The 26,637-nt window shown below is 44.8% G+C and overlaps 1 protein-coding gene across 1 annotated transcript in view; it reads left to right on the forward strand.

Moving 5' to 3' along the window:
• Positions 1–26,637, forward strand: part of Fhod3 (formin homology 2 domain containing 3) — a 397,434-nt gene that overhangs the window by 320,702 nt on the left and 50,095 nt on the right. The window contains exons 14-16 of the mRNA XM_051202091.1: positions 2,255–2,389; positions 5,703–5,753; positions 11,858–12,069. Of these exons, the coding sequence (XP_051058048.1) occupies positions 2,255–2,389; positions 5,703–5,753; positions 11,858–12,069 (398 nt within the window). The remainder of the gene's footprint in view (positions 1–2,254; positions 2,390–5,702; positions 5,754–11,857; positions 12,070–26,637) is intronic.

Raw genomic sequence — 26,637 nt, forward strand, 5'->3', positions numbered from 1 at the left:
GCGTGTCGAGAGCACATGCACACCTGGCTGCTGTGGTTATTGAATGTGTCTTTGACATTTCACGAGAGATGCTCTGCTTTGTTTTTATTCAAATAATATTAATAAATAATCATCATCTCAGATTCTCTGCAAAGATTTTAGACTCAGTGGCAAAGTTCCCCGAGAAATCCTTTTGAGATGGTGATTTAGATATGTATTGGCTTAAGAGAATTAAATCCTTGGCCTGATTTTATACTTGTGTGTATGAATGTGATGTTGGAAATGCAAAATTTAGAAATGAGTTAAATTCCAGCTGAACTGCATTATGAGCAGAAAAGGAGATGACATGACATGGGTTCTGGTCACCTATCTGTTCATGTCCTTAGTGGTTCAATGACAAGTTTTGAATCTTTGTGTATGCAAGAAGACAAGAAGAATGTGTAAATTATGTAAAATTTATTAATTGCATTAATATCCTTAATGCCTATCAATCATCATTCAAAAAAGTTAAAGGAGTCCCTTTACTCTGTCTCTGTGTTAGATTTACCTGCATATAACATTTTAAAATTGCATAATAACAGCAGCTCAGAAAAATATAGAATCTATACAACATAGTATGGTCTTTTTAGGGTGAAAACTAAATAAATTCTGTCCATGCCTTTGGGTCCAGGGCTGTAGGATATCCCCTCTGAGCCTGGGGTACAGAACTTGGTTATAAGGATAGTGAATTGTACTCCTCCATTTCCCCCACCTCTTTTGTGGCCTACATTTACTACCTTTACGAGTGAGGGTGGCTTGGATGTATGTGACATGGAATACTATCTTTCTCAGCACTAAGGAGTCCTATGTCCCCAACTGTGCAAGCATATTATCTCTAAATTTACATATGCTTTTGCCCACTCTTCATCCTTGGATAAAGAGACAATATATTTCAAAGGTGAGTGTGTCTTATATTTGGAAAGTTTTATTTTCAAGCAAAAGAAATAGTTGTTCACAGTGTATTTTATTCCCCAGAGACTTAGCTGACTCCTCAGCTCATTCCCTTTTGAATTTTTTTGTTTAGTTTTCCAGTTTCCTCATCTCCCACCATTCTCTCCCTGGGCATTTCCTGTGATTCCCATACCAGGGCCCCCACTGAAGCCTCTACTCAGTTGAGAATGGTCTAGTTTTTACATGAACTCTGGCGGAAGATAAGAGCTGGCCTTTGGCATGAAGACTGTCCTTGGATGGGATTGGCTTTTTAAGCCTCTCTCATGCCTTTTCTGTCTGTCTTCTGAACACCTGGTTTTAAGGTGACACCATTATTTGAAGGTGTACACAGAGAAGTTAGTATCCTATAAAATGTGTAAAAAAACAAACAAACAGTTTTAGTTTGAAAATTGATTGTAGTCTGCCAAGTTTCAGCATAAACCAATTTTAAATACAAATACAAAGGCATCTATCTATTGTATGAATATATATATATATATATGTGTGTGTGTGCGTGCGTGTGCACACACACACACACACACACGGTGCCTCTGCCTGAACTTCTATTTATAGTGGTTCCTCTGACTATGACTGATGACAACTTACAGGCCAAGCACATTGCTTGGTGTTTCCTACACATTGCTTGGCATCTCTAGTGCTACCAGCATGGGAAGCAGTTTGCTTATCACCATTCACACACAAAGTTTCTGAACTGAACTAGTAGGGATTGAGATACCTACTGATTCTCTAGGCACTACCTGGGTGCTCATAGATCCCCCATTCAAACCAAGTTGGGGGTTGATTCCTGCTTCTGTTCTTTCCTTTATTCTATTTCCGTGTGTGTGTGTGTGTGTGTGTGTGTGTGTGTGTGTGTGTGTGTGTGTGTGTGTAGTATGTATACGGGTACATGCATGCTTTCCTACATGCATCATGTATGTTGGGAGAGTACATATGCATATGTACATGCATAGTGGTGGAAGCCCTAAGCTGATATTGAGAATCACCCCCTCTGTCTCTTACCTTTACTCATTGAGGCAAGACATCTCAATCAAAGCCAAAACTTGCTGCTCAGGCCAGGCTTGGCAGCCAGCTTGCTCTGGGGATTCCCTGTCTCTATCTTCCCAGATTGGAATTTACAGGCAGGCTACCATACTGGTAACTCATCATTTACATGGGTTCTAGGCATTTGAGCACTGGTCTTCACATTCATGGGATAAGAGATTTAACCACTGAACCATCTCCGCAGGTCCCTGCGCCATGCTTTTATCCACAGGCCAAGCAACTGAAACATAACTTGTGTTTGCAGATCATCGCCAAGTGGTCTGCTCACATCCTCCTTCAGGCAGCACCAAGAGTCGCTGGCGGCAGAAAGAGAGCGGAGGCGGCAAGAGAGAGAAGAAAGGCTGCAGAGGATAGAGCGGGAAGAAAGGAACCGATTCAAGTAAGGGGTTTAGACTATTCTAACTGTGATTTCAAACTTATAGCACTAGACTCACAGGCTTCCTAAGAGGGTCAGGAAGCAACACACTTGCTCCCAATTCTGTGTGAGTCCTTGAAGAGGGTTCACCTGCAGCAGGCTGCTTGGATATGGTGTGCTCTGGCTTCCTCTAGCCATGTGGCAGGAAGCACAGGCAGCCAAATACAATTAGGGTGCTGTGCAGCCTTGGTTCGCCATCAGTTAATGTGGCTTTACCCAGAACACAGAGCCTAATTGCCTCAATGTAATTTGCCATTTCTCCCTGACAGCCCTCGTGTTTTATTCATATCCTATTAGATATAGAAAAAAAAATCTCCCCCCCCAACTTTCTGGTTTGCTCTTTGCTCCCAGTAGTAACCACATATTCATATACATACATACACAATAAAATTTATCTTATATACTATGCATTTTTCCTATGGGGGAATTTTTTTTTACCAGTTTCTCCCAGCCTATGCCATGTCCTCTGTCCCCCTCCATTAGATGTTTTCCTGGGCACAGCCCATTGGAGTTTCCATATCTTAGCCTCTGTCTCCACTGTTACCAGTTCACCTGTTGGCTATCCTCCAGGTCCAGCTCCCTCCCTCTCCTCCCTGAGCTCTACATGCTACACTCTGCAGAATGCACAGCACTGAGTCTTCCTTCAGTCTCTGTTTTTCCATCCCCCCTTCCCAGCTTTCCTATGGCACGGATGCATCTTACACCTTCTTCTTCTCCTCCTCCCCCTCCTCATTACCCCTCCAATGGCATCAACATTCTCCCCTCTTAATCTCTACTTCCCATTTCCTCAGTTTAGTTTCCTTGGCAAATGCTCCCACCGATCGATGATGCTTGTTATATCATTAGAGGACATAAGGCATGATCAATGGGAAACTAACAAATCCAGTGACTTCTGGCTTTCCCCAAAGGCTAATAAGAACGTGCCATTATAGAAATGATCCAAATATGAGCAGAACTGTAAAGCTGTGGTCCTTTACTACTTCATGCAGAGATACCCCCAATCTCTAGGTGGAAGGCTAAGCCTAGCTTTGGTGAGAAAGGATGAACAGGTGGCATGAAGTAACCCTTCATCATTTCCTGCCACCCTTGCATGGTATACTGTGAGCTGTCAGAGTTCTACCAAATGATGCCTGGAAGCATCAACCTGCCTTCTTCCTTCTGAGGTGGTTCCAGAAGTTATTCATAAAATCCATTAAAAAAAAAAAAAAAAAAACTAAAACCCTGGAACAAGGTAAATGCTTCCTGATTTATGGATCTCTGAAAAGTCTCATATTTTACCATCAATTAGCAGCTGGGAATTTGCCTCCAAATATGTGGAAACTGAAGGATTAAATTATGCATCAAAAGTCTTATTGAAATCTACTTAAAGTGGGTTACAGGAAATGCTGCCTCAAACGGAAGAAGGACCACCAGCAGCAGAGAAAGCTAGGGGGTAGTTTACTCAGTGTTTCCATGAAAGCATGCAAACCTGTGTGAAAAATTTATCTGTGGAGGCAAGTGCCCAAGTGCCAGGGAGGCAGAGATGGGGAATCTCTGTGAAGAGGCTCTGTGGCCAGCCATCCTGGCTTCCTTAGGTAAGCTTTGGGCCTGTGAGTCATTCTGTGTCAAAAAGGATAGGCACTGGAGGGGGTGGGCACTGACATGGGGCTGGAGACATTGCTCAGTGGGTAAGAGCGCTTCTTGCTACATCATATCTGGGTGTGTGCTGTCCTGTAAACCCTGTGCTATGGAGGGTTTACAGGGAGCTGGGGAAGACAAGGGCATTAGTGGGGCTTGCTATCCCACCCTAGCCCGGATTTTAAAGTAGCTATTGTGAATGTGTTCCAAGAGTAAGGGCAAACACGTCTCTGCCACAAGCTATTCTTGGAAACAATTGATCTATATGACACACTGTATTAGAAGTATTCACTCTTGATATATTACAGTAGAATGTTAGTGTAGGGCATTTTACTAGTAAGGCTAAAAAAAAAAAGAGTAACAGAATCATGCTTGAAACAACTGAGAAGACAAGCCTTTGTGAAGATGTTAACAGAGCCAAATAGAAGCACCCAAAACTGAAGAATGGGAAAAGTAATGACTTCATTGGATGAGCCAGGCAGAAGAACTGAATGAGAGAGGAGGCCCATTGAAACAAACTGTGAGAGGAAAGAAGTCCTAGAAACCCTTGGAATAACATCCAGATCCCTGTCATTTGTGTCACTGGAGCCCCAGGGAAAGCAGGAAGATAGGCCGAGAACCTGTTGTTCATTCAAATTCATGTTGTACATACCTTTACATGCACACAGACTGGGAACTGACCCTGCCATCCCATTTCAGAGGTGGTTTATTACCAATCACTGTTTGCTTTGGTTTTCACCTGATTATCACTTGTCATTTAGGAGTACAGAGAGAACCAGGCTGAGTAGTGACCCCTTGTCCATGAAGAATGCTAGTCATCAGGACAGACTGACCATGGGCAACAACTAGTTATGGTAACCATGGCCCCATATTTGAGAATGTGAACGGAAAGAGGATTAAACAGGGAAACACAGAAACCCGAGTGCCTCTCCACCCCAGGAGTGGCTTGCTCTGGCCACCCACCCACCTCTCAGTCTTGCTGAGAGAGTTGGCCATGTGCTTCAGGTGCCTTAGTGACACAGCTTTAAGTCCCTGGCTTAGAAGATACTGCATTTCTAGCTCAAAAGGCAACGCACAATATGCTTCCACACAGCACATCTGTATCCTGGCTGCATCTTCGCCAGTCTACACCTCCCATAGTCTTTTTGATGTTATTACATACCATCACCCACATTATGAGGTCCAGTGCAGACATCCATGATGTCCGGACTCTCCAGGAAAACAAGTATGCTGAAAGGCAAGTGGCCAGCTGGTCTTAAACTTAGATTCAAGTTGGAACCTCAACAGCAGGACCAGAAAAATGAAACAGTAAAATTGAACAATGTTGGACATACCGTGGGTATAAATAAAAGCAAAAGCACGAAGTCAGACCTTCTGGTGGCCTTGGGTGAAAATGGAGTGAGGAGTGGTGTTTCTGAATGAGCCTGATGTTTTCCTGCTCTTCTGACTTCCTTGCCATTTTATTGACAAAAAAAAAAAAAAAAAAAAAAAAAAAAACCATTGTGTTTAGCATGTTTGAAGTAGCCTCTGAATTTTTAGCATTCAGCTATGACAAATTTTCATTTTCTAAGGCTTTTCCTTTTAATAATTGCTTCATAATCTTATGCACATCTAAGCCTATTATTCTCCTCTTTTCATTTGTTTTGAACACTTCCTCTAGCCGAGAATATCTAGACAAAAGAGAGGAGCAAAGACAAGCAAGAGAGGAAAGGTGCGTATCTGTTTTCTTCCCTTTGTGACAAGGTGTCGTGTGACTTTGCATGCAGAGTCCCCTGAGATGTACTAACCTCAGCATTGCATGGCTGGTGTTTTGCAAGCACCTGTCCTCGTTACTTTATATTCCAAGAAAACTCTGGACTTAGAATAGATACAGCAACTGACAGAAATCAGAGATCTAGAAAGGCCATCATGGAAAATCTATGCTCCAAAACCCTTCTCAAATTGAGAATTTTGACATATGTTAGCTATAGTCACATGTCACAATGATGGAGATATGCTCTGAGAACTTTATTGCTGGATGACTTTTGTCATTGTCTAATATCTTAGTGAGCACTAACAAACCAAGACGGTAGTGACAACACTAGGCACTAACTGCTCAGAGACTGTCATTGTATAAGTAATCTATAACAACTGACTACACTGTGATGCCTCCATTAACTACACTTGAACCATCTTGTACCAGCACTCCTGAGTGTGGATCAGATGTTCTTACTACATACTTCCAGGTCATGTGGTCCATATTCATTCAATTGAACACATGTGCCATGCCAGATATTGTTCCCAAATGCAGAAGACCCTTGAGGTTTATAACTGACCATTTCCCTTCATCCAGAAATGCTCTCATGTTCTCCATAACAGAAACCATTCCCAAATAGCACCTGTAGTGTTTGGTACTTACAAATAAATCAATGTGGGCACTTACGAATAAATCAACGATACCATGTAAGAGGGTTCAGTGGGTAAGGGCACTTGCGCCAAGTCTTATGAACCAAGTTTGATCCCTGGGACACACATGATAGAGAGAACCAACTGCATTCTATAAGTTTTCCTCTGACCCCCATATGCATGCCATATACCACACACACACACACACACACACACACACACACACACACACACACACACACACACACGGCAGAGAGAGAGAGAGAGAGAGGGCAGAGAGAATGTAGTTTAAAAACAAACACATGACTTAAACTAACAGCTTCATTTAAAAGTCTTAAAACTGCAAACTTAGTCCATTTTATTTTTTATGTGCATGGGTGTTTTGACTACACAAATATCTGTGTTCCATGTGCATGCCTGGTGCCCTCAGAAGCTAGAAAAGGACGTCAGATCCCCCGAGAGTGGAGTTTCAGACTATTGTGAGCTGCCATGTAAGGGCTGAGAATTGAACCTTGGTCTTTTGAAAGAGCAGCCAGAGCTCTTAACTGCTGAATCATCTCCGCAGCCTTAGTTCATTAATTTAACTCTATTACAAATTGTCAAGTTCACATATTAAGTTTGTGATAGCTTGAGATAAACAAAGGACAGACTCTTCATGGAAATCAATAGGTCAAAGTTTTTACCCTTTCCCCCATTCAGCCTGCAGTCACTAATGCTGTCACCAGATGGCAATATAGTATGGGGAGAGGGATAGGCTTAGTTTATGCCTTTTGTACTGGAGCCTAGAGGGAGCCTAACCATTTCTGGCCTGTGCCAATGTGCTGTGGAATTGTGCTAATGTTTTAGACACCATCAGCTAAATAGATCAAGACAGTCTGAGTCAGGCAACAGGGAAGACTGTCTGTGCTCAATTAAAAAATTAGATGCTTAAGTTAGTCTCATGAATAAAACATTGGTTTATTTCCTACATTCTATTAGATTATTGTCATCCTAATAACCAGTGGTGGCCAGTAAATCCAGAGTGAAAGGTGCTGGTGACAGAGAGAGAAAAAGTCTCTTTCTCTGCTGAGTGAGCTTCAGATAATAGGGAGGCATATACTCTTATTGGAATGCTGTTGATTTTTTTCCCCCAAGGTTGAGGAAGTTTGAATTTTATGCACTTAGTTTTCTCTCTAGATTCTGTACTTCTGAGCTGTCAGGCAGTGTCCACACAGGCAAGGCAGGCTTGGTGGCTCCTGCTAGGATGTCAGGCAGTGTCCACACAGTCAAGGCTCCATAGCTCCTACAGGGAATGCCCATGCTTAGACAAGGTCAGAGCTGACTCAGGCCGACTTCACAGAGCTCTCTGGCTATTCTCCCATTCAGGCTTTCACATATTCCTGGCATACTCAAATAGGAGTTGGTCACCTCCCTTCTCCCACTCCTGTTCTGCCCTTGATACTCTCTCCTCTTCTCCCAGAATGCCCCTCCACACAGCATGTGGTCACCTCAGCAGGTGCAAGAGCAGGCTCTCTATGCTCCTACTGTAGCCTTCCCCACATCCTACCTGTCTGCTTACCGGGAGTTCAGCAAACAGAGCCAGGCATGTCCCCGTAGTCTGAGCCAGCCCTTTGCCTGGTTTTGGTTTGACTAGTCTGAGGAAACGAGTGGTCACAGGAAAAAAGTGCAAGGGAAGATTGGGGACGCATTAGAAAATTGGAAATAGGATCTTCATGATGATGAGCCATGAGGCAGGATGCTGAGCACTGCTGGGGGGCCCAGGAGATATCTGAGAGCTTGAACTCAGTGGGAGGGAGACCTGGGTAGGAGGGCAGGGGGAAAATCATTGGTGAGTAGGACTGGCTCACACAGGACCTGTGAGAGCTCAGTAAATAGAGACTGAGCTGAAATTCTGGTCCTGCCCTGGATACCTTCTGGGTGTCAGAGTTCATTCCAAATGTTCATTAACCTCTCTTTCTCCCACTGCACTGTTAGCTACACGAGGGTGGGGTTTTTTCTTGTTTATTGTTAGATTTTAGTGCCATTACAGTCCTTAGCACATAACAGGCACATTGACAAATGTTCAGTAAACAAATGGAAAGATGGATGAATAAACAAAGGAGAGAGGCATAGATAGCACAGGGAAGATTGATGGAGGAGCAGAGGTGAGAGGTTGAGTCCTGGACCTGAACTCTACAAACAGAGGTTAGTGCTTTGGGTGTCAACCTTGTCATGGTCTTATGGTTGGTGTTGCTTCACAAGGCATCAGGGACACGTGACAGTGGCCTCATGAGATGGTGACTCCCAAGACTCATGTGTTTGGGCTCCTGAGTGCACGGCTTTAAGAGCCACTGTGCATGAAAAGGTCATGCCATGTATCTAGCTTCCTGACCAGGATGCTGGAAGTCCCTGCATGTCGGGAGGGTGATCAAGCCGTGACATTTCCCACTACAGTGACTTTCATGTGTACCAGCCTACCACCCTCATATCTCTAATCACTGCAGACAAACACTGCTTGCTTGCTTTGCTTCCAAGAAAAGAATTCTCCTGGTCACCCTAGCCTAGGGCAATAAGGGCAGACCTGTCAAACTAAACATGTGTGAGTTGGGGGCTGGAAAGATGGCTCGGTGGTTTAGAGCACTTGTCACTTTCACAGAGGACCCAGGTTTGGTTCCCAGCATCTACATGATGGCTCAGAACCATCTGTAACTCCGGTTTCAGGGGATCTGACTTACCTCTTCTCACCTCCCCAGACACAGGCACACATGTGGCACATGCATATGCTGCAGGCCAACAGTCATACACATAAGATAAATAAACCTGAAATAGTTATCTTTAGAGTATGTATGTGTGCTGAGTACACCTGTCATATACTTGACAATTGTAGCGATTTAAATGTATGGTCAGTAACATGGGGCATAGTTACACAATTGTACAACTAGAAGTCTTGTTGTGTAGACTGAAATCGCACCCCTGCTGACCAACATTGCCCTTCCCAGCTCCGCTCTTTGGTTGCCCTATAAATAAATACCCTCATTCTTGGGATGATTCTGGTTAAGGTTTATGGCTCCTTCCCTGCCCCATACATCTTTGGTGATGGCCTTTATGCATCTATGTACACCCAGGAATAGTCTTTGTGAATAGCTAACAATCTCTTGGAGGAGCAGCCCTTTGGATTCCTGCCAGAAACTGATTTGAACCCACTGGCTGGCAGCCCCTGCCCGCCAATCTAGCTGCCCACAGAGTGTGGTGTGGAAGGGCAAAACTAGGGCTGGAGCAGATAAAACGGAAGACCAAACTGGGTCAGTAGGATCATGTGTGGGACAAGATGTGGCTGTCTAGGGGACCTGTTATTTTATTGTTTCATTTTGCTTTTTAAGATAATTTGGCCTCCTGGCTAGAAACCTTTCACGTGAGAATGTGGCTCCTGATTTTTCTGATCTGGGATTCACATTTCCTACACTGCCACACTACCGCCATTAGCAGGACAGTCAGACTGTCACCTTTCTGAGGACAGCTCTGTCCCCCCCACCCCCACCCCCGAGGCCATACTCTCAGCACCAAGCTTTGGGTGTTGGTGTGTACAACCCATTGCTGCCTTCCCAGGAAAGCAGGCTCACTGGTCAGTGAAATGGGGTGCATGCAACCCTAGGCCTCCTGACTGCAAATGGGCCTCTGCCAAGTGGGGGGGGGGGCTTTTCAACAGCTTTCCCTATGTGCACTGTGCCTACTTCTCATTGGTGGACACAGGCAAGGCGCCGACAGGACAGAAAGAACCAAGGAGGGTGCACAGAAAGAACCAAGGAGGGTGCTCTCCCTGATCTCCCAAATCGTATTATCTGCTTGTTGCAAACAGGCACACACATGTGAAGAGCTGACTAAATATGCCAGGCAGTAAATGTAAAATGCCCTGGGAGCTGAATGGGCTACATATCCGACATGAGTTCAGAGGCAAGGCTGAGATTGCTTGCAGCTGTGTTGGTCCACAGGCTCTGCAGAGGAAGAAGTGCATGCTGGTATAGCCTGCAGGGTAGCCTGCCTTTGGTGATGGGGGGCGGGGGATGTGAGTGAAGGTGACAGAGGGGGCCACAAACTCCTAACGGGTGAGACTAGCAGTGCGTTTTTCTGTGTGTGTGCACGTGTGCACTTGTGGACAGGTCGGGGGTCAACCTCAAATGTTGTTCCTTGGGTGCTGTCTACCTTGTTTTTTGAGACAGTGCCTCCGACTGGCCTGAGCTGCCCCAGTATGCTGGGCTGGCTCATCCTTAAGCCTAGGAGATCTGCTTGTTTCTCATTTCCCGGCACTGAGATTTCAAGAACATGGCACCATATCTGGCTCTTAGATGAGAATCCCAGGGATCAAACGCAGGTCTTCATACTCACAAGACACACATTTGACCAACTGAGCATCCCCCCAAGCTGCAGTAAGATGCTTCTAAAATAGTAAATGACTGTAAGACTTGCACTCTGCGGTTGTCAGCCTGGTGAATGGGGAGTGTCATGTCCTGGGACTGGGTGGGGTCCCTGGTGGCTGGTGGAGGTGTTGTTTGTGAGGAAGCATTAAGGCATGGACATGAGTGATGGGTTTTGCATAAGCTGCTGCACAATGGGGAAGATGGAGACCTGCCCCAGCTTAACTCGTGCATTATTTCTATGCAGACATCTGGAAGAAGCACACATTTCAAAGTTATTTTGGTCTGATCTATAAAGTGCACTATGAGGAAGATGATTGGTAGCTGTTCTTAATAAACAGTTAGTGGGCTCTGCCTGCCTGCAATGCAAAACAGATGTATCTTTGTTCTTTTAAACTGACTTTGATGAATAAACTGTATGTGACGTCAGGTCCAAGCTATTGGATGTCTGAGTCCTGCTCAGAAATATTTTAGAATATAAAAAAAGTTTCCATGGGCTTTGCTGAGAGAACAAAGTGAATTCCAGTTGCATTGCTGTTAGCGTTGAAGCAGGTTCAGGAATTCCGAAAGGCTTCTGTCCAAGCAGCCCCCTTTTGGTATTTGGGGACACTGTTTCTCTCTACCACACCAAGGAACCCTCCCACTTCACAGCTGTGAACTCCACAGGGGTTCAGTTCTCAGCTGTCACTACCAGCCTTTTGCGGGTCATTATTTGCTAGTTTACTGTTGTTATTATTATTTGTATAAATGTGTTCTCAAAGGGGAATGAAGATTCTGCAGCAGTGAACTGGGATCCGGTTTTGTGTGATGTTGCCATTTGTCCTCACTTACTCGCTTATGAATGATGCAGGGTTTTTAGTCGCTAGCATCTTGGCTTTGCTGTGCGCTTTTGGCAGACTGACTGACCCTCCAGTCAGCCCTGCACTCTGCTCCATGCATCAGGAAACTAGCTCACTCTGCAGGTGTTTCATCCATAAACAAGCGTCAGCCACGGGCTCCTCTTTCTTTTTACGGAAACCCTTTGGAATTTAACTTTCAGATACAAATACTTGGAGCAGTTGGCAGCTGAGACTCACGAGAAGGAGCTGAGAAGCCGGAGCGTGAGCCGGGGCAGAGCTGACCTCTGCTTGGACCTGAGCTTGCCGACAGCCCCTGCCTCACCTTCTCCATCAAGCCAGAGTCCTTCATCTGCAGACTCACAAGAGGCTCTCCCAGTGCCCTCCTCCCCACCCACTCTTCAGTGCCCCCAAGGTGAGTGCTGGGAGATCGGTGGGAAATGTATGTGACCATCACCATCAAACAGGCTTCCTCGGGAGTCCAGTATGAAAGCTAACATGAAGACAAGACAGGTGAGTTTCAGGGTGAATGCAGCCTGTGCTATCACTAATGTACGAGAGGTCTCCAGAGCCACTTAGATGAAAGCAAAACTCATTTATAAAAGTTGTCCACCTGTGGTCATTAAAAGATGAGAATACACAAAATTAGACTGATATTGATAATCCTAAGTATTTCATGATTTGGATATATGTAGCTTTGCCCTTCAAGGTGGCCACTTTTTAAATCGTATTACCCTAAGAATCGTCTCATTTTAAGTTGGTGGGAATAAAATAAATGAAAGAAAACAAAAAAAAAAAAAGGAAACAGTGATAATAGATGATAAATACTAAAAAGAAAAATAATGGAATTCGCTAACACATTGTGTGTGTGTGTGTGTGTGTGTGTGTGTGTGTGTGTGTGTGTGTGTGTATGCAAGCACGCACGCACAAATGCCTGTGCTTCCACAAGCTTGTGTGTAGACAGGCAGGTTCTCCCTGGAGAAATTTTGTTAGCAATGTCATTCACTGCAGCCTTGAACCACAGCTGCCTTTCTGATTGCTCTGTGCGTTGCACTGAGCCTTTCTCTTTCATGTTAATACAAAGCACAACTTGTCGGCACAGGCACTTGCACAATATATTCACAGCAGTGCCAGCTCTGCTGGGTTTCACTGAGTGCTATGGCTTACAGCCTGATGCAGACATAGCCAGCTGAAGGCAGCTGAGACACTGAGCTTTCAACTCTGGGAGGGTTGGCTAACTGTCCCCCACAGCTTCCTCCAGGCAAGGCAGGACTCCATGACCTCAGCAGTACTGGGTGCCATGGAAAGATGGTCTATCCAACTTAGCGCTGGCTCTCCTAGCTTCATGGTCCACTGGGCAGAAGCAGGCTGCCCTTCCAAAGTTTGCATTATGTCTAGTTACTCCTGGGTCCTGACCCCATGGAAGATTGTCTCAGGCAGATGGCTCAGTCACACATGAGTAATTTCAGTCTGAAAATAATGAGTCTGAGAAGGCAGGCTATTCTGTGGCAACTATGAGCTTCCCAAACACCACCTTAAGGTCACAGTTTTCTCTGTGTTTGGCATTTCCACAGGCAGTCTAAAAACTTGCCTCTGGCAAAGTTGTGGTTCAATGCTTAATCTGTTAGACTTTCAACTGTAACATGTACCTCCAGCTGTTTAGGAAAGGATGGTCTAAACTGTGAAATACAGAATCGTCCCAAACAGGTACAGGACTGGTGATACCTGCAAATACTGTTTGCCCTCAGATTTTTAAACCACTCAATGTTTGCTGCAGATGACAGTTCCTCAAGAATTATGTCTAACTAGAGTTGAGCCTGAGGCCATCCTATCTAAGGAAAAACTATATTTTAAAATCCCAGAAGAACGCAGAAAATAAAACACACACATATTTGCTATATATGTGTACATATTTGCTATATTAGTCATATATCCTAATCAATATGAGCTTTTTCCAATAATAAATAGCAAATGCTATTTTTCTCTTCAGTGGAAGGATTAGTAGAGATGAAGAGGATGTTTGACTAAAATCACACTAGTGAGGTTTGGATGTGAAACACGATACAGGGCTTGAATTTATACACCTAGACATCAATAACACAGCATCATGTGGAATTGTTTGAAGCCCCTGGGGGGGGTCAGTGAATACACACACACACACACACACACACACACACACACACACACACACACATGCACCACATATATATATGTATATGGACCACAACACACTGACTTCCTTGTCTTCATATGTAATTGATTTTTGTATTGGAAATGAGGGTCGGGGGAGATGGCTCTGTCAGCAAAGTGTTTGCTGTGCAAATGCAAAGGCCCTGAAATTGGATCCCCAGCACCCATTAAAGATTAAGATAAGTCAGTTTTAATGGTTACACCCATACTTCTAGTATGGCGGGAGGGCCAGATGAGTCCTTGGGGCCTGCTAGTCAGGCAGCCCAGCCAAACAGTGAGCTCCACGTTCAGTGGGAGATCCTGTTTCAAAATATAAGATGGAAAAGTGATCAAGAAAAACACCCTACACATATTTATACACAAACTTGTACAGACGATTATATATAAGTTAAGAACAATAATGGTCTAGAAAGAATTCCACAAGAGAAAGATCTTTACAAGAGCTGCTGAAAGTTCCTACTGATTTAGGGGTTCTTCTTTTTGACAGAGCTACAAAGCTGAGGTGACAAAACTTTAGCCCTCCTGCTTTATTATGGTTCTTTGAAACATCCTGCAGCACCCGATTGCTAGTCTTTTTTTTTTTTAAATCAGGTCTCATTTTCAGTTTTCCCAAGTAACTTTTTGTCTTTCCCTAATATTTACAATAGTACAACATCTGGAAGGAGAATAACACATGTAACCACACATCCAGATGTTTGTCCTGCACTAGACATCTGGCACTGTTGTGTTCCCCATGTGCCAAGGGTTGACGTGCTTTTTCATCCTTGGTCATTTCTGGAGCATATGACCACAGTGTATTTCATGGTTCTGTCATGCCCTGCCCCTTCCTTCCCAGGGCTCCTGTTGAATGTCTGGTCATGTGTTTGGGTAGCAGGGGAGATGGCATCATCTGTAGTGTCCTGAGGGTAAAATACAAGGGAAGATTCATGTTGGCTGTTACTGGAAGGGCTGGGAGAAGAGTCCAAGGACAGAGCTGCATCCCAGGGTATGTGGAGTCACAGTGGCACGAGCTGTGTGCTGTGGTTCTAGATTATGCCATGCCTTCCTGTTGCCTATCCTCTCCCCAATATTTGCACAAAGCTAGCATCTCAGAGTCATATTGATAGGAAATGGAAAAGCCTCAAGATAGTAAGTCACTCTGTAGCTGCTCTTTGACTGTTTGGTTGCAGCCTTTTGAAATCGGGTCCCATGTGTTGTAGGTAGGTCTCCAGCCTGTCTACATAGCAAAGCATGGCCTGGAGTTACTGATCTTCCTGAGTCCACCTCAAGAGTCTGTGGCATGAATGACCACATCCAGCTTACAATTATCTACTTGGATTGTAGAGAACGTCGAAAGCATAACAACTACATGGCATGGCACAGACCTATAATCCCAAGCACAGGGAAGGTGGAGGCAGCAGTATCAAGAGTTCAAAGCTAGCTTTGGCAACACACTATGATCTAGGGATACATAAGACCCTGTCTCAAAACATACAAAAGAGAGACATGAAAACACTGGAAGTCCTTTTCATTCTTCTTACAAAATACATACTTGAAAAGGGGAGACTGAATGGTCAAATACTGATAGCATTATGTACTATTCAGCAAGCTCTTCAAATCAGTCTCAGCTAAGCATGCTGTAACTTTTGTGTAAATGATGCCACTGCCCCCCACCATCAAGACAGTGTGTGCTGAATTATTTTTCCATCTGGCCTTTTTTGCAGCTCACAGCAGATGTGTGTCCCCAAACTGCCTAGTCTTGGTTGTCATGGTCTGGGTATTTCCCTCTTATGTCAAACTAGCAGACCCCAGTGAAGTGCTGACATCTATCTATATGTGCTCTGCCTAGCACTGTGCTATGGTTAATGCAACCAGCCACCACTCCTGGTAAATGTGGCAAATTGTCTTTCTTCAGGCATTGCTTTGATTGGTTGGTACTTCATTGAGATCTGAGGGCTTGAATGAGACCATTAGCATTCTGAATCCCACAGATGACTCTGGGATCAAGGCTATTCTTGCTCATCAATTTGAAAGGTTCCTATTAGGATAAAAATTCTTTGATATGACTTGTTTTTAAGTTTTACAGAGAATTAAGAGGAGTAACATGTATGTTCATGAGTAAGAAGTCAGTATAGTCAAGTGTGGTGCTTAAACTCAATTGTCAACTCGTTGGATCTAGAATCATCCATGGGCCAAGCCTTTTGGCATATCTGGATTAGGCTAAATTTAGTTACTGTGGGAAGACCCACCCACTGTGGGTGGTACTATTCCACAGCCCGTGGCCCAGAAATCAATAAAAGAGGAACAGAAACCTGGGCCCGCCTGCTCATCTTTCTCTCTGTGGATGTGACTGTGGATGCAATGTGTGCCTGGCTGCCTCAGGCCCTGCACCGTGATGTCCCTAACACTGTAGACTATACTCTTGAACCATCAACCTAAATAATTGTCGTTCCTGTGTCAGATATTTTGTCACAGCAGTGAGATAAGTGCCTAGCATCCAGAGTATTACCACCAAATGAGTCATAGCCAGGGGATTCATTTCATGGAAACAGAATAAAGTCAAAGCACTGGCCAGAAAGCCAGCTATTGAGTTGGTGGTCTCAGTGATGTGTCCTAGCTGGATAAATCCCCTGGATATATCCCTGGGGAATGCAAACTGTGCTCCCACCATGCTCCTTTCTTCAAACAAACACACACACACACACACACACACACACACACACACACACACACAGGACCCTTCTGAGGCAAGATAGAGAGACATTACTTTTCTCAATGGAAGGCATCTACTGTTGAGCATTCATAATGGCTTTTATCCATAATCCTCGGGGAACAAACAGAAGTCAGGTTACCTGTGTCATTCCCCACATATGCATGCTGAGAAAAGGCTTTAGAGGTACATCTGAAAATGTGGGTGTGCTACCTAAAATTTAAGTAAGAAAAACATATTCACTAGCAGAGTTTCTTTTGCTATCTTTAATTGGACCTTAAGGTATTTCCAAAGGACTCATTGACTCTAGGGATGAGAGATATAGCTAATCCAATTATATATTCACCTGGAAGCATTTGTAGAGATGATTGACAATGATTAACTGACATTTCTCCTCTCAAATTCAGGAATTTAAAGTAAGACAATTCCTCTCTGGCCCATAGAAATAAAGTATGAACATACAGTTCTATCATGAAATGTTCAGTCCATTTAAATGAATGATCAGTTTTCACAAAGGCATCCATCCATCGTTTTGACTGTATTCCTCATTAGTAGTATTAACTGAGTGTCACGGTCACCTCTGTTGTGTGCTGTTTGAGTCTCCTTGCAGTTAAAGGTGCAGTCTTAGTTTACCTAACCCATGTGGCATGAAGTAGAAACATCTGGTATCCTGTTCCCACCTGGCCTAACAGTTGTGGAACATTGTCAGTCATCATCCTCAAACTTGCTGGTTTGTGAGCGTGAAACTTTTGGATACCTTCAGTCCAGTGTTTTATTAGTTGGCTAGAAACTTGATTCTTGTGGCTGTGGGACTCAGAGCTGTACTTCCTCATCATTCTTCACCTGCCTGAAGCTACTTGATGTCATTCAGTTCCTTTAACCAAATCCTTCAAGAGCCCCACCCAAGGCCAGGGTGCTGTTTCGTGTGCTATACCCTCACTGAAAGTCATTGTACCCACCCATAGATTACTGGAAAAGACAAAATTGTTCCAAGTCAGAGAGACTTATAGTTGCCTACAATGTTTTTCTTGTGCTGTATTTTTCTTTTTAAAGTTTTTTTTTTTATTTTGTATATATGAGTCTTTTGCATGAATGTGTGCATGTACACCGTCTGGACTGGAGATACAGACAGTTGTGAAACTGGGAATTGAATCTGAGACCTCTGCAAAAGCAGGCAGTGCTCTTAACTGCTGAGCTGTCTCTCCAACCCCTTTTTATGCCATATTTTGGCATACGGAAGTTTTGAGTCTTTTGAAGTAGATAAAACATAAACCTTAAGTAGAGAAAGCAAAAACCACTTTGGGGAAGCTGGTACTTTATGATCAACTATCATCAAAAACAGTGAAAGCTTTAGGACTACCTAACATGTAAGCTGATAAACTGGGCTGTGACAATGTCAGAGATGCAGGTAGAAAGCATAGAACTCCGGGGTCAGAGATAAGAACTGTACAACTGTAGCTAAGGAGGTAATGAGAGACTCTCCACTTGTGCCATTTTTTCCCAGCTCTGGTTCCCATGGTGATGTGAAGATGGGCTTGTGTTGCCTAGACATGTGCTGTGAGAAACCTGAAGAGAGGTTGAGTTTTGGGGCAGTAAGGATGCTTTTGCTTCATCCCAGAGAGACACAGGGTCAGTGAAATGAATATTCCCATTCATTCTCATATGCATATTCTTTCTCTCTCTCCCATTTCTATCTCCCAAGGATATTTTCTCTCTATGTATATTCTTAGAAAGCCATTTCAGAAGAAGGACTCTCAGTGCCCCTGCTTGCCAGGCCATAGAAGCTTGGGAACTCCATAGGTGGTTGTTACCCAACACTGAAGGACATTGGTTTTTAACCAAACTTTACCATCAACTTTATTTTCTCATGTCTGCCTGGGGCAAGCAAAAACTTTCATGTTTTGAATAGCAATTAATTTGCTTGTTCTTATTTAATAAAGAAGGTGAGAGGAATATGAGACCCCGCTTACACTGGGGGTCTAGGGGGAGACATGGGTGTTTTTCATTCAAGGCAGAAACCTCATCTGATGTTTTCAGGTATAGTCAGGAAGTTGTCGGGGCTGGGACAATGAGGATCTTCAGTCTTTCATCCAATGACCAAAACCTTGGAAGCAACGATAAATGACAGGCTGAGGATTTTTCCTGGTATCTGTCTCTAGCTCAGGACCTTAGAAATCACAACTCCTTCTTTTCCTTGGGTGCCTTTCCCTGCCCATATACACCACACTACTATACACACAGCGATATAAAGGTTACAGTGCAGCTGAGGTGCACACGTTTGTTTTTTCGGGCCCTAAAATCCTGACTCTGAGATCACCCCGGACTCAGCGACTCTGCAGTGCATTCCATGTGCTTGAGACATACTGGCTTCCTTTAAGACTTTCCAAGTTGGGGCTTCTCGGAAAAAGCTGCCTCAGCTGACTAGAAGGTTCTAGTACCTTTTTGATGCAATCTCTGTGAACCCCTTTCCATCTAGGTAATATACACAAGCCCTTAGCCTTCTGGGTCTTCTCCTTCCCTCACCATTTCCCCACCATCTCGTCTCATGTTTCTTGTAGCTATGCTGCTCTCTCAATGCCCTTGCTGCTTCTCTTTGAGGCTTGACTAGGGCCAGAAAGACTACTGGAAACCTCTGCCATTTGGGAGTGTCTTCACTCTCAAAGAAAGGCTTGTCCGAGGATAGTGAGCATTAGAGTCTGTCTCGTTCAACGTGCTGGAACCACAACAACACCTGTGTGTCCAGCTTAGCAAAGACATTTACCCAGCTCAGAAGAGGTCTTCATGAGCTAGTGCTTATGGTCCCATCGCCCGACTTCACAAATGTCAGTAAACAATGTAAGAACCTGGGGCAGCATCCCACTTTCTGTTTATAGCATGGAATAGAATGTCTACGGTATTTTACCAGGTGCAGAATAACTCAACCTCCAACTGACTGCTGCTGTTTTATTGTGTGAAGCTACAGTGTCATCTGAGAAGGAAGAGGGGAGTAGAAATTTGTGTGTGTGTGTGTGTGTGTGTGTGTGTGTGTGTGTATGTGTGAGCATGCATGCACTGCACGTATGCAAGCATATCTATTCATTTATATATAAGATATATTAGGTTACATAGTGCATAAGGTACATATTATGTATATGTTTGTGTGCATACAGGAACACATATGCATGTATGTCGAGTCAGATGTCAACATGAGCTGTCATTCCATTTGTTTGTTATGATAGGTGTTCCTTGGCCCAGTACTTAAAGCTTAGGTGGGACTGGCAGGTCAGAGAGCCCCAGAGATCTGCCTGACTCTGCCTTCCTAGCACTAGGCTTACAAGAACATACCACCAAGCCAAGCTTTTATGTATTCTGGGAATTGAATTCAGGTCTTCATGATTGACTGCATGAAAGGTACTTTATGGACTAAGCTATTTCTCTAGCTGCATGTATTTATGTGTGTGTGTGTGTGTGTGTGTGTGTGTGTGTGTGTGTGTGTGTGTATAAGAGAGAGAATGTGTGTATATTTGAGAGAGAGAATGAGTGTGTGTGTGAGAAAATGAGTGTGTGTGTGAGAGAGTGTGTATTTGAGAGAGAATGAGTGTGCATGTGTGTGAGAGAAAGTGAATGTGTATGAGAGAGAGAGAGAGTGTGTGTGTGTATGTTTGAGAGAGTGTATTGCATGAGAGAGGGAGAGAAAGACTGTGTTACTGTTTATTTGTAACCTATACCTTACACAAGGTAGGCAGGCACTCAACCACCGTGCTGTATGTCCAGCCTAGAAGCCATCATTCCTGTAGCACTTGTGATGTTGTCTAACTTGGATCCCAAGTGAACAAAGCAGTTGGATATACCTGACATCAGGTCCTAGATCAGCTTTTGTGGCTGTCATTGTCATTTCTTGAGCTCTTCCTTATATCCATGTGCTCTTTGATATAGAGAATTGAATGTGATTTGAGTGTGTCAGAATTTGGATTTGTTGGTAGCACAGCCTATGAGTGTAAGCATAGAGCTTCATATTGAGTCCCACTGTTGCTAAACCAGAAAAAATCTTAATGGTTGGAAGTGTGGAGGGCAGTTAGAGGGTCTATAAAGTGGCGCCTTGTAAAGGTTCCTTAGTGTGTCTTAGATATGAACTTCTTTGGCTATCTAGCTCTAAAATTTGAAGCAAGGCTAGGGCCTTAGTTTTGAAAGTCTACAAATTAATAGTAAAATTACATTTTTGCTGGTGAAAACATGCAACCTTAAAAATATATATGTGTATTTCTATGTGCTTGCATTAGTTTATGTGCACCACATGCATGCAGTGTCCACAGAAGCCAGAAAAGGACATTTGGTTCCCTGGAAGTAGAGTTACAGAAGTTTGTGAATTACCATGTGGGTGCTGGGAACAAAACCCCAGTCCTAAAAGAGGAGTCAGTGTTCTTAACTTCTGAGCCATTGTTCTATACCTGACAATACCGCATGCTAGTTTTGTGAAACTTGCATAGCTGAGTTTGCATTCAACTAAGGAAAGCAGACATTCTATTTGGGGGTGATTTTACACTCTGAGGGACATTTACCAGTGTCTTGGGACATCTTTGTTTGTTACGGTAGTGCAAAGGTTGTGGGGTTACTGTTAAGGGTTTCTAGTGAGTAGAAACCAGAGGACTATAAATCCTACAACACACAGGGCTATTCTCCATGACAAGGAATTGTTTGGCCCTAAATGCCCACAATATCAGGGATAAGAAGGGCTGCTTTAGATAAATCTTAGTGAAGAACGCAGCAAGAGCTGGCCCAACACCAAAGGCAAAGTCTAAAGAATTTTCAAAGTTGTGAGTCTTTTCTCCTGGGACCATTCTCAGATTTATGCGATTAAATCTCAAGTCTCAAGTCGATGGTGTTAGTTATTAGCTCTAAACTGGGGAGGTCCCTGGAATGTGCACTGTTTGAGCAGCTATTATAGAGCTGGCTGGCCGAGTCTGTGGTTTCATAAGACCTGTCCGAAAGCCAAGTTCTGGCAGAGCCATCGGGACACTACCACAGACTAAAACTGATTGAAGCCACCCAGAGATTGATTGAATCTAGATGTTTTACGTGGACACTGGACTCCACTATTGGGGACACTGAAGAAGGCAGACACTGGCACATCTGGGTGTTTTCAGAAATATTACTCATATGTAGCTCAGTCACCTCACCATGGATTCTGTGATTAACAGTATGTTCAGGCAGGTCTATCAAGGTCAGAGTCTCAGCATTTTCTCCTATGCTGTTTGACAATGAGATTCTGCAGGAAGACAGTGGTCTAGACTCAAGAGATGTTTAGTGAAAGGCTGCTTGCAGAGGTGTTGGGAGTTCAAGGGGCCATCAGAAGTGCTCAAGGGCCCTAAGGAAAGTAGAAAATAATCTTACTTGTAGGCCTGAAGTCTATGGTGAGTGGTCGGGCAAGCAGTAAGAGCCGAAAGCAAGGGAAGAAACCACAGGACTGAAATAGTTCCTGGTGACCTATGCCAGCCAGCCAGGTACACGGGGACACTGGTATAAATATTTTGGTCTCTCCCTGCTTGCTGGCCCTAGAAGGTGAGGTGGGAACAGCCTGGCAAAGGTGAATGCTCTGTATTCAGCCACCCTGTGTAGTACTGCTGTATTGATTACCCCCTCTGAAGTTGCTTTCTCACGTTTTACATGGGGACATGAGTCTTTATGGTATGGACAGGGAAACTAAAAAGGGTAACATTAATATGCTTCCTAACATGACCTGTGGGTGGGAAAGATGCTAACACATAGTAACTTCCATTTTTATTTCACTCAATGCCACGTGGGGCCCAACATCCTGCAGAAGTCCTGGAGAGCTGGTGAGGAGGTAGTCAGGCTTTGGGAGGACTCTCTCTGCTCAGCTGCCTTTGGAATGTAGAAGGCTCTAGTGACCCTGCTCAGGTGTTCCATGGTTTGCTCTGCAGTTCTGTGATGTACATGATGGCATATCCTTTTGTATCCACAGAATAAGGAGAGAGGTGCCCCCTTGTTCCTCTGACTTCTCATGTCTGTGGGATCCCCTCTTGCCTTCCTAACCTCCCTTGTTCCTGTAATGTTCATTTCTCTGGCAAAGAGATCCTTTGAAGGTCAGTTATATGGCTCAGTGGCTGGAGAAGCTTCTGCGCATACCTGATGACCCACAAAGACTTTGACCCCTGGGACCCATGTATAAAGGTGGAAGGAGAGAACTGATTCCACATGTGACCTCTACCACATGCTGTGACATGCATGCACATGCACTCAGAAAGACACTAGTAATAAACAAAACTAAAGAGATCTGTTGAGTGATGCCCATTGGCCTTGTGGTTCTGTGGACCCCCTCCTTTCCTGTTATTTCTTCTACCTTGCATAAATAATCCTCTCGCTGAGTTTAAGATTTTTTTTTACCCCTCCTCTCTTATATCCTTCTTCCCAACCTTGAAATCTGGTTTCAGCCCTCAGAATCAGGTCACCGTGCTTTTAGCCAAACACATTTTTCTAGTCTTTCCTAAGTGTGTCCTGGCGATGCTGAGCTATGTCCGTCTGCTCCCTCGGGCTGCAGTCCAGCGAAGACACATTGAGTTGTGGCTCCTTGAATGCCATCAGCCCCTCCCTGCAGTGTTTCCCTCCTGCCTAGTGGCCCCCGCTGGAGAAAGTGAGGCTGCCTAGCACCTATTGCAGCCTCTCCCTCCCGCCCCCTACACAGCCCTTGGATAGTAAAGTGCTTGCTACATAAACATGACAATCTGAGTTTATGTCTTCAGGACCCACATAAAAAGCCAGGCACATTTGTAAGCCAACTCTGGGAAAACAGACAGGTAGATCTCTATAGCCAAATGGCTAACCAGCCTAGCTCAATCAGTAAGGTCCTGTCACAAAAAGTAAGGTAGAGAAAACTGAAGAAGAAACTCAACTCCTGCATGCTCATGTGCACGCACTCACGCGCATGCACGCGTACACACACACACACACACACACACACACACACACACACACACACACATGCAAATACACATACCCAAGGCCAGAACATCGTCTGGCAGCAACCATGATAAAGTAAGCATCTATGGCAGGGGCTGCTAGAATGTCATGCACTTGCCATCACACCCTGGCTGGAAAGAGAGCATGCAGCTCTGCCTGTAGCTGAGGCTAGCTGTTCCCACAGGAAACATGCTTGGATTGATACTGGCATAGACAGGGAACATGTTAACTCTTACAGACAGCATGGAACATGTTTGCTCTCTACCTGAAGCAGCCATCACTTTTCCTAGGATAAAGTCTCAGGTGCTTTACTAACTACACAAGGCCAGCCATCCTAGCCCTAGAGAGCTGACCAACTCCCTGATCTCTGAGCTGAGCCTCACTGAGCATCTGCCACATACCACACACTCCAGATTTCTGTGTGTGCCTCTCTCCCTGCTCAGCACATCCTCATCACCATGCTTGCCCCCTTTAACCTCTCCCCATCCTTGGAGACTTTGCTAAAGTGTCTTTTTGGCACGGGGTCTTATAGATCCCTTCTGGACCTCACGAATGTGCCTTGCTACCCCCGCCCAGGGCATTACACTGTTGATATCAAAACATGCATCATGATGGTAGATGTTATATTGTGTAGTAGGAACTAAACGACTGGCATCACACTGTGCCCATGGGGCAGTCGGGCTCTCGTGCCTTGCCATGCAAAATTTTAGCATCTCTTCTCTCTGGTCCTGTGCAGATATCATTAGTGTCACAGTGCAGCTGGTTGGGCATCAGTTTATATATCATCACTGACATTGCTGTTAGACTGGAGAAATGCTCATTAACTACTGGGACTAAAACAGCTGGGAAGTAAAAACATTTGTTTTCACTCAAGGTGTTGATGAAAACCTTTGCTTCCTGCAGACTATAGACCCCTTTCCTCCTCTATGACCTGAAGCCTCTGGGATAGAGGATACTTCCCCTATCTGAGTAAGGCCCAATGGCTGTGTGTGTGAAAGGAGGCATTGCTAAGAGAAGCCTTGATTAAAGAGAATAAAAAGGAGGAGAAAGATCACTGTGGCATTCGGTGTCATGTCTCTGAGCCATCGCAGGTGCCTTCTACAGATTGACCAGCAGTGACAGGAGCTTTATGAGGGAATACTGGTTCCTGTACCAGATAGGGCTTCTCAGGCGAAAGAAGAGAAGATGTGGTCCTTAAGGAACATTTGCCCTAGCTGTGACTGTGTTTGTCTACCATGAGCCTGCTGCTCCCTCCATGTCTGCCTGTCGTCTCGTTTGGTGACCTCCTGCAGGTGCCTGTCCACACACGAGCCTGACCCCTCTAGTAAGTCTCTCTTGCTTATGGTAAGCTGAAGGCAGAGGGGTGATGAGGTTGAGCATAACTGTTGGTTCTTTACATGCTCATAGGATCAAGCCTCCATTCCTGTGTGCTGACTTGGTTCTTAATCCTTAGCTTGTTTTCCTTTACTTGGATGTGTGTGAGCACATAGCTCCTAAGTTAATCAGGACAGTCCCACATGGCACAGCTTTATAGCCAGACCCTGTAGACACTGAGGCATGTGTGCCCTAGGCAGGAGGTGACTTTGAAGATGATGACCCCCCCTACAAACCATGAGAAGAGATCCCCCCAGTATTTGGAACCACAGCCCAGGCTCCATGCAGTTAGGTTCTGGCATATTGATATGGCATTGTATTGTTTCTTCCCAGGAGTATGTGGCTCATCCAGCACTAGCACATGTTACTACATCTGAGCAGACAGCCCTTGGCCAAGCAGGGGCTGAGTTGCTGCCTGAGTCCCATGGGTTAAATGGGATGAGATAGCACAGGTGGTCCATGCCAACTATTGTCAGGCAGTGGCAGGCACACATATTCCCTCTCCTTTGCTGAGTCTCCAGGGGCTGGTGAGTTGTTCTGGTTCACCCTGCCAGGGAAAGAGCCACTGGAAGACACCCTTGTCCAGGTCTCCCACATGGTTGCCATGAGTGCCCAAGTGCATGCCACATGCTAGACTGTTGCAGACACATTTTCATTTGATGTGGGTATTGTGAAGTCAGTGTGCATGTACACATATGCTTTCCATCAGCACCATCATGATACCACCATCGCTCATGGTCTACTTTGGCCTGACTTGTAAAACCCACAGAGATTTGTCTCTCCCTGCTAAAGACAGTATCATCAAATGTAAAAGAAATTTGCATCAAAATCTTCTAAAGGGCATATTCAGTCTTTCCCATGACATAGCCTTGGTTTTGCTTTTAAGGGACAGTGCAAGACACGCCTGTTCTCGGACCTGTGCTGTCCTTTTGGCTTCCTTGAGTCACTATCAGCCCTGACATCTTTGTCTGGAAAGTTGGCTGTCTGGGTCAAACTCTGGGTTCTACAGCAGGCTCCTGTGCTAGGTTAGAGAATTAATTAATACATGTCAGGGCATCAGCCAGGCCGGAGGAAGAAACACTATCCCACCGCAACTCATGCCTGAAGGGCACTGTGGAGTCTGCACAGGGTGTCATCTCTGGTGACTGAAAGGTGTACAGAATGATTTTTAAAAAGGCCACCCTTTCTACCCTTCCTCTGCCCTTCCCATCCTTGCTCTCCCTACCCATATCCCTGTTCCATCCCAGAAGAACACAGGGACCAGACAGGGATGGGGTGCTGTCCCTGGTGACTCCTGGCACAATGACATCCTGCTGAGAAGCTGATGATGCTTGGGCTTCTATCCAGTGAGGGTTGTTTTCCTCCCTGTGGTAAAGGCAGAGCTTGGCTCACCGACAGGCTGAGAGGCCAGCTCTGAATACCCTATGGCTATATCTCCCCCAAGGCTGCAGTACCCTCCCGAGGGAGAGGGGGAGGGGGAGGGGGAGGGGGAGGGGCTGCGTGGTGGCCCCACTTGTTCCTAAGATATCTGGATAGGTTTCTTCCAGTTTTCAGTTTCTGCCTGAATGTCTTCATCAACGTGCGTGTGTGTGTGTGTGTGTGTGTGTGTGTGTGTGTGTGTGTGTGTGTGTGTGTCTGTCTGTCTGTCTGTGTTCTAGCAATGTGGCCTCATCCAGCCCATTGGACCTATCCTTATGGTGTTTGGCTGGAGGTTTTTTTATTCACAGTCTTTCTGTTACTTGTCCAAAGCTCACAGCTGAAAGCTTTGCTCAGCAA

Source organism: Phodopus roborovskii, unplaced genomic scaffold, assembly GCF_943737965.1.
Source record: "Phodopus roborovskii unplaced genomic scaffold, PHOROB, whole genome shotgun sequence".
Lineage (NCBI taxonomy): Eukaryota > Metazoa > Chordata > Mammalia > Rodentia > Cricetidae > Phodopus > Phodopus roborovskii.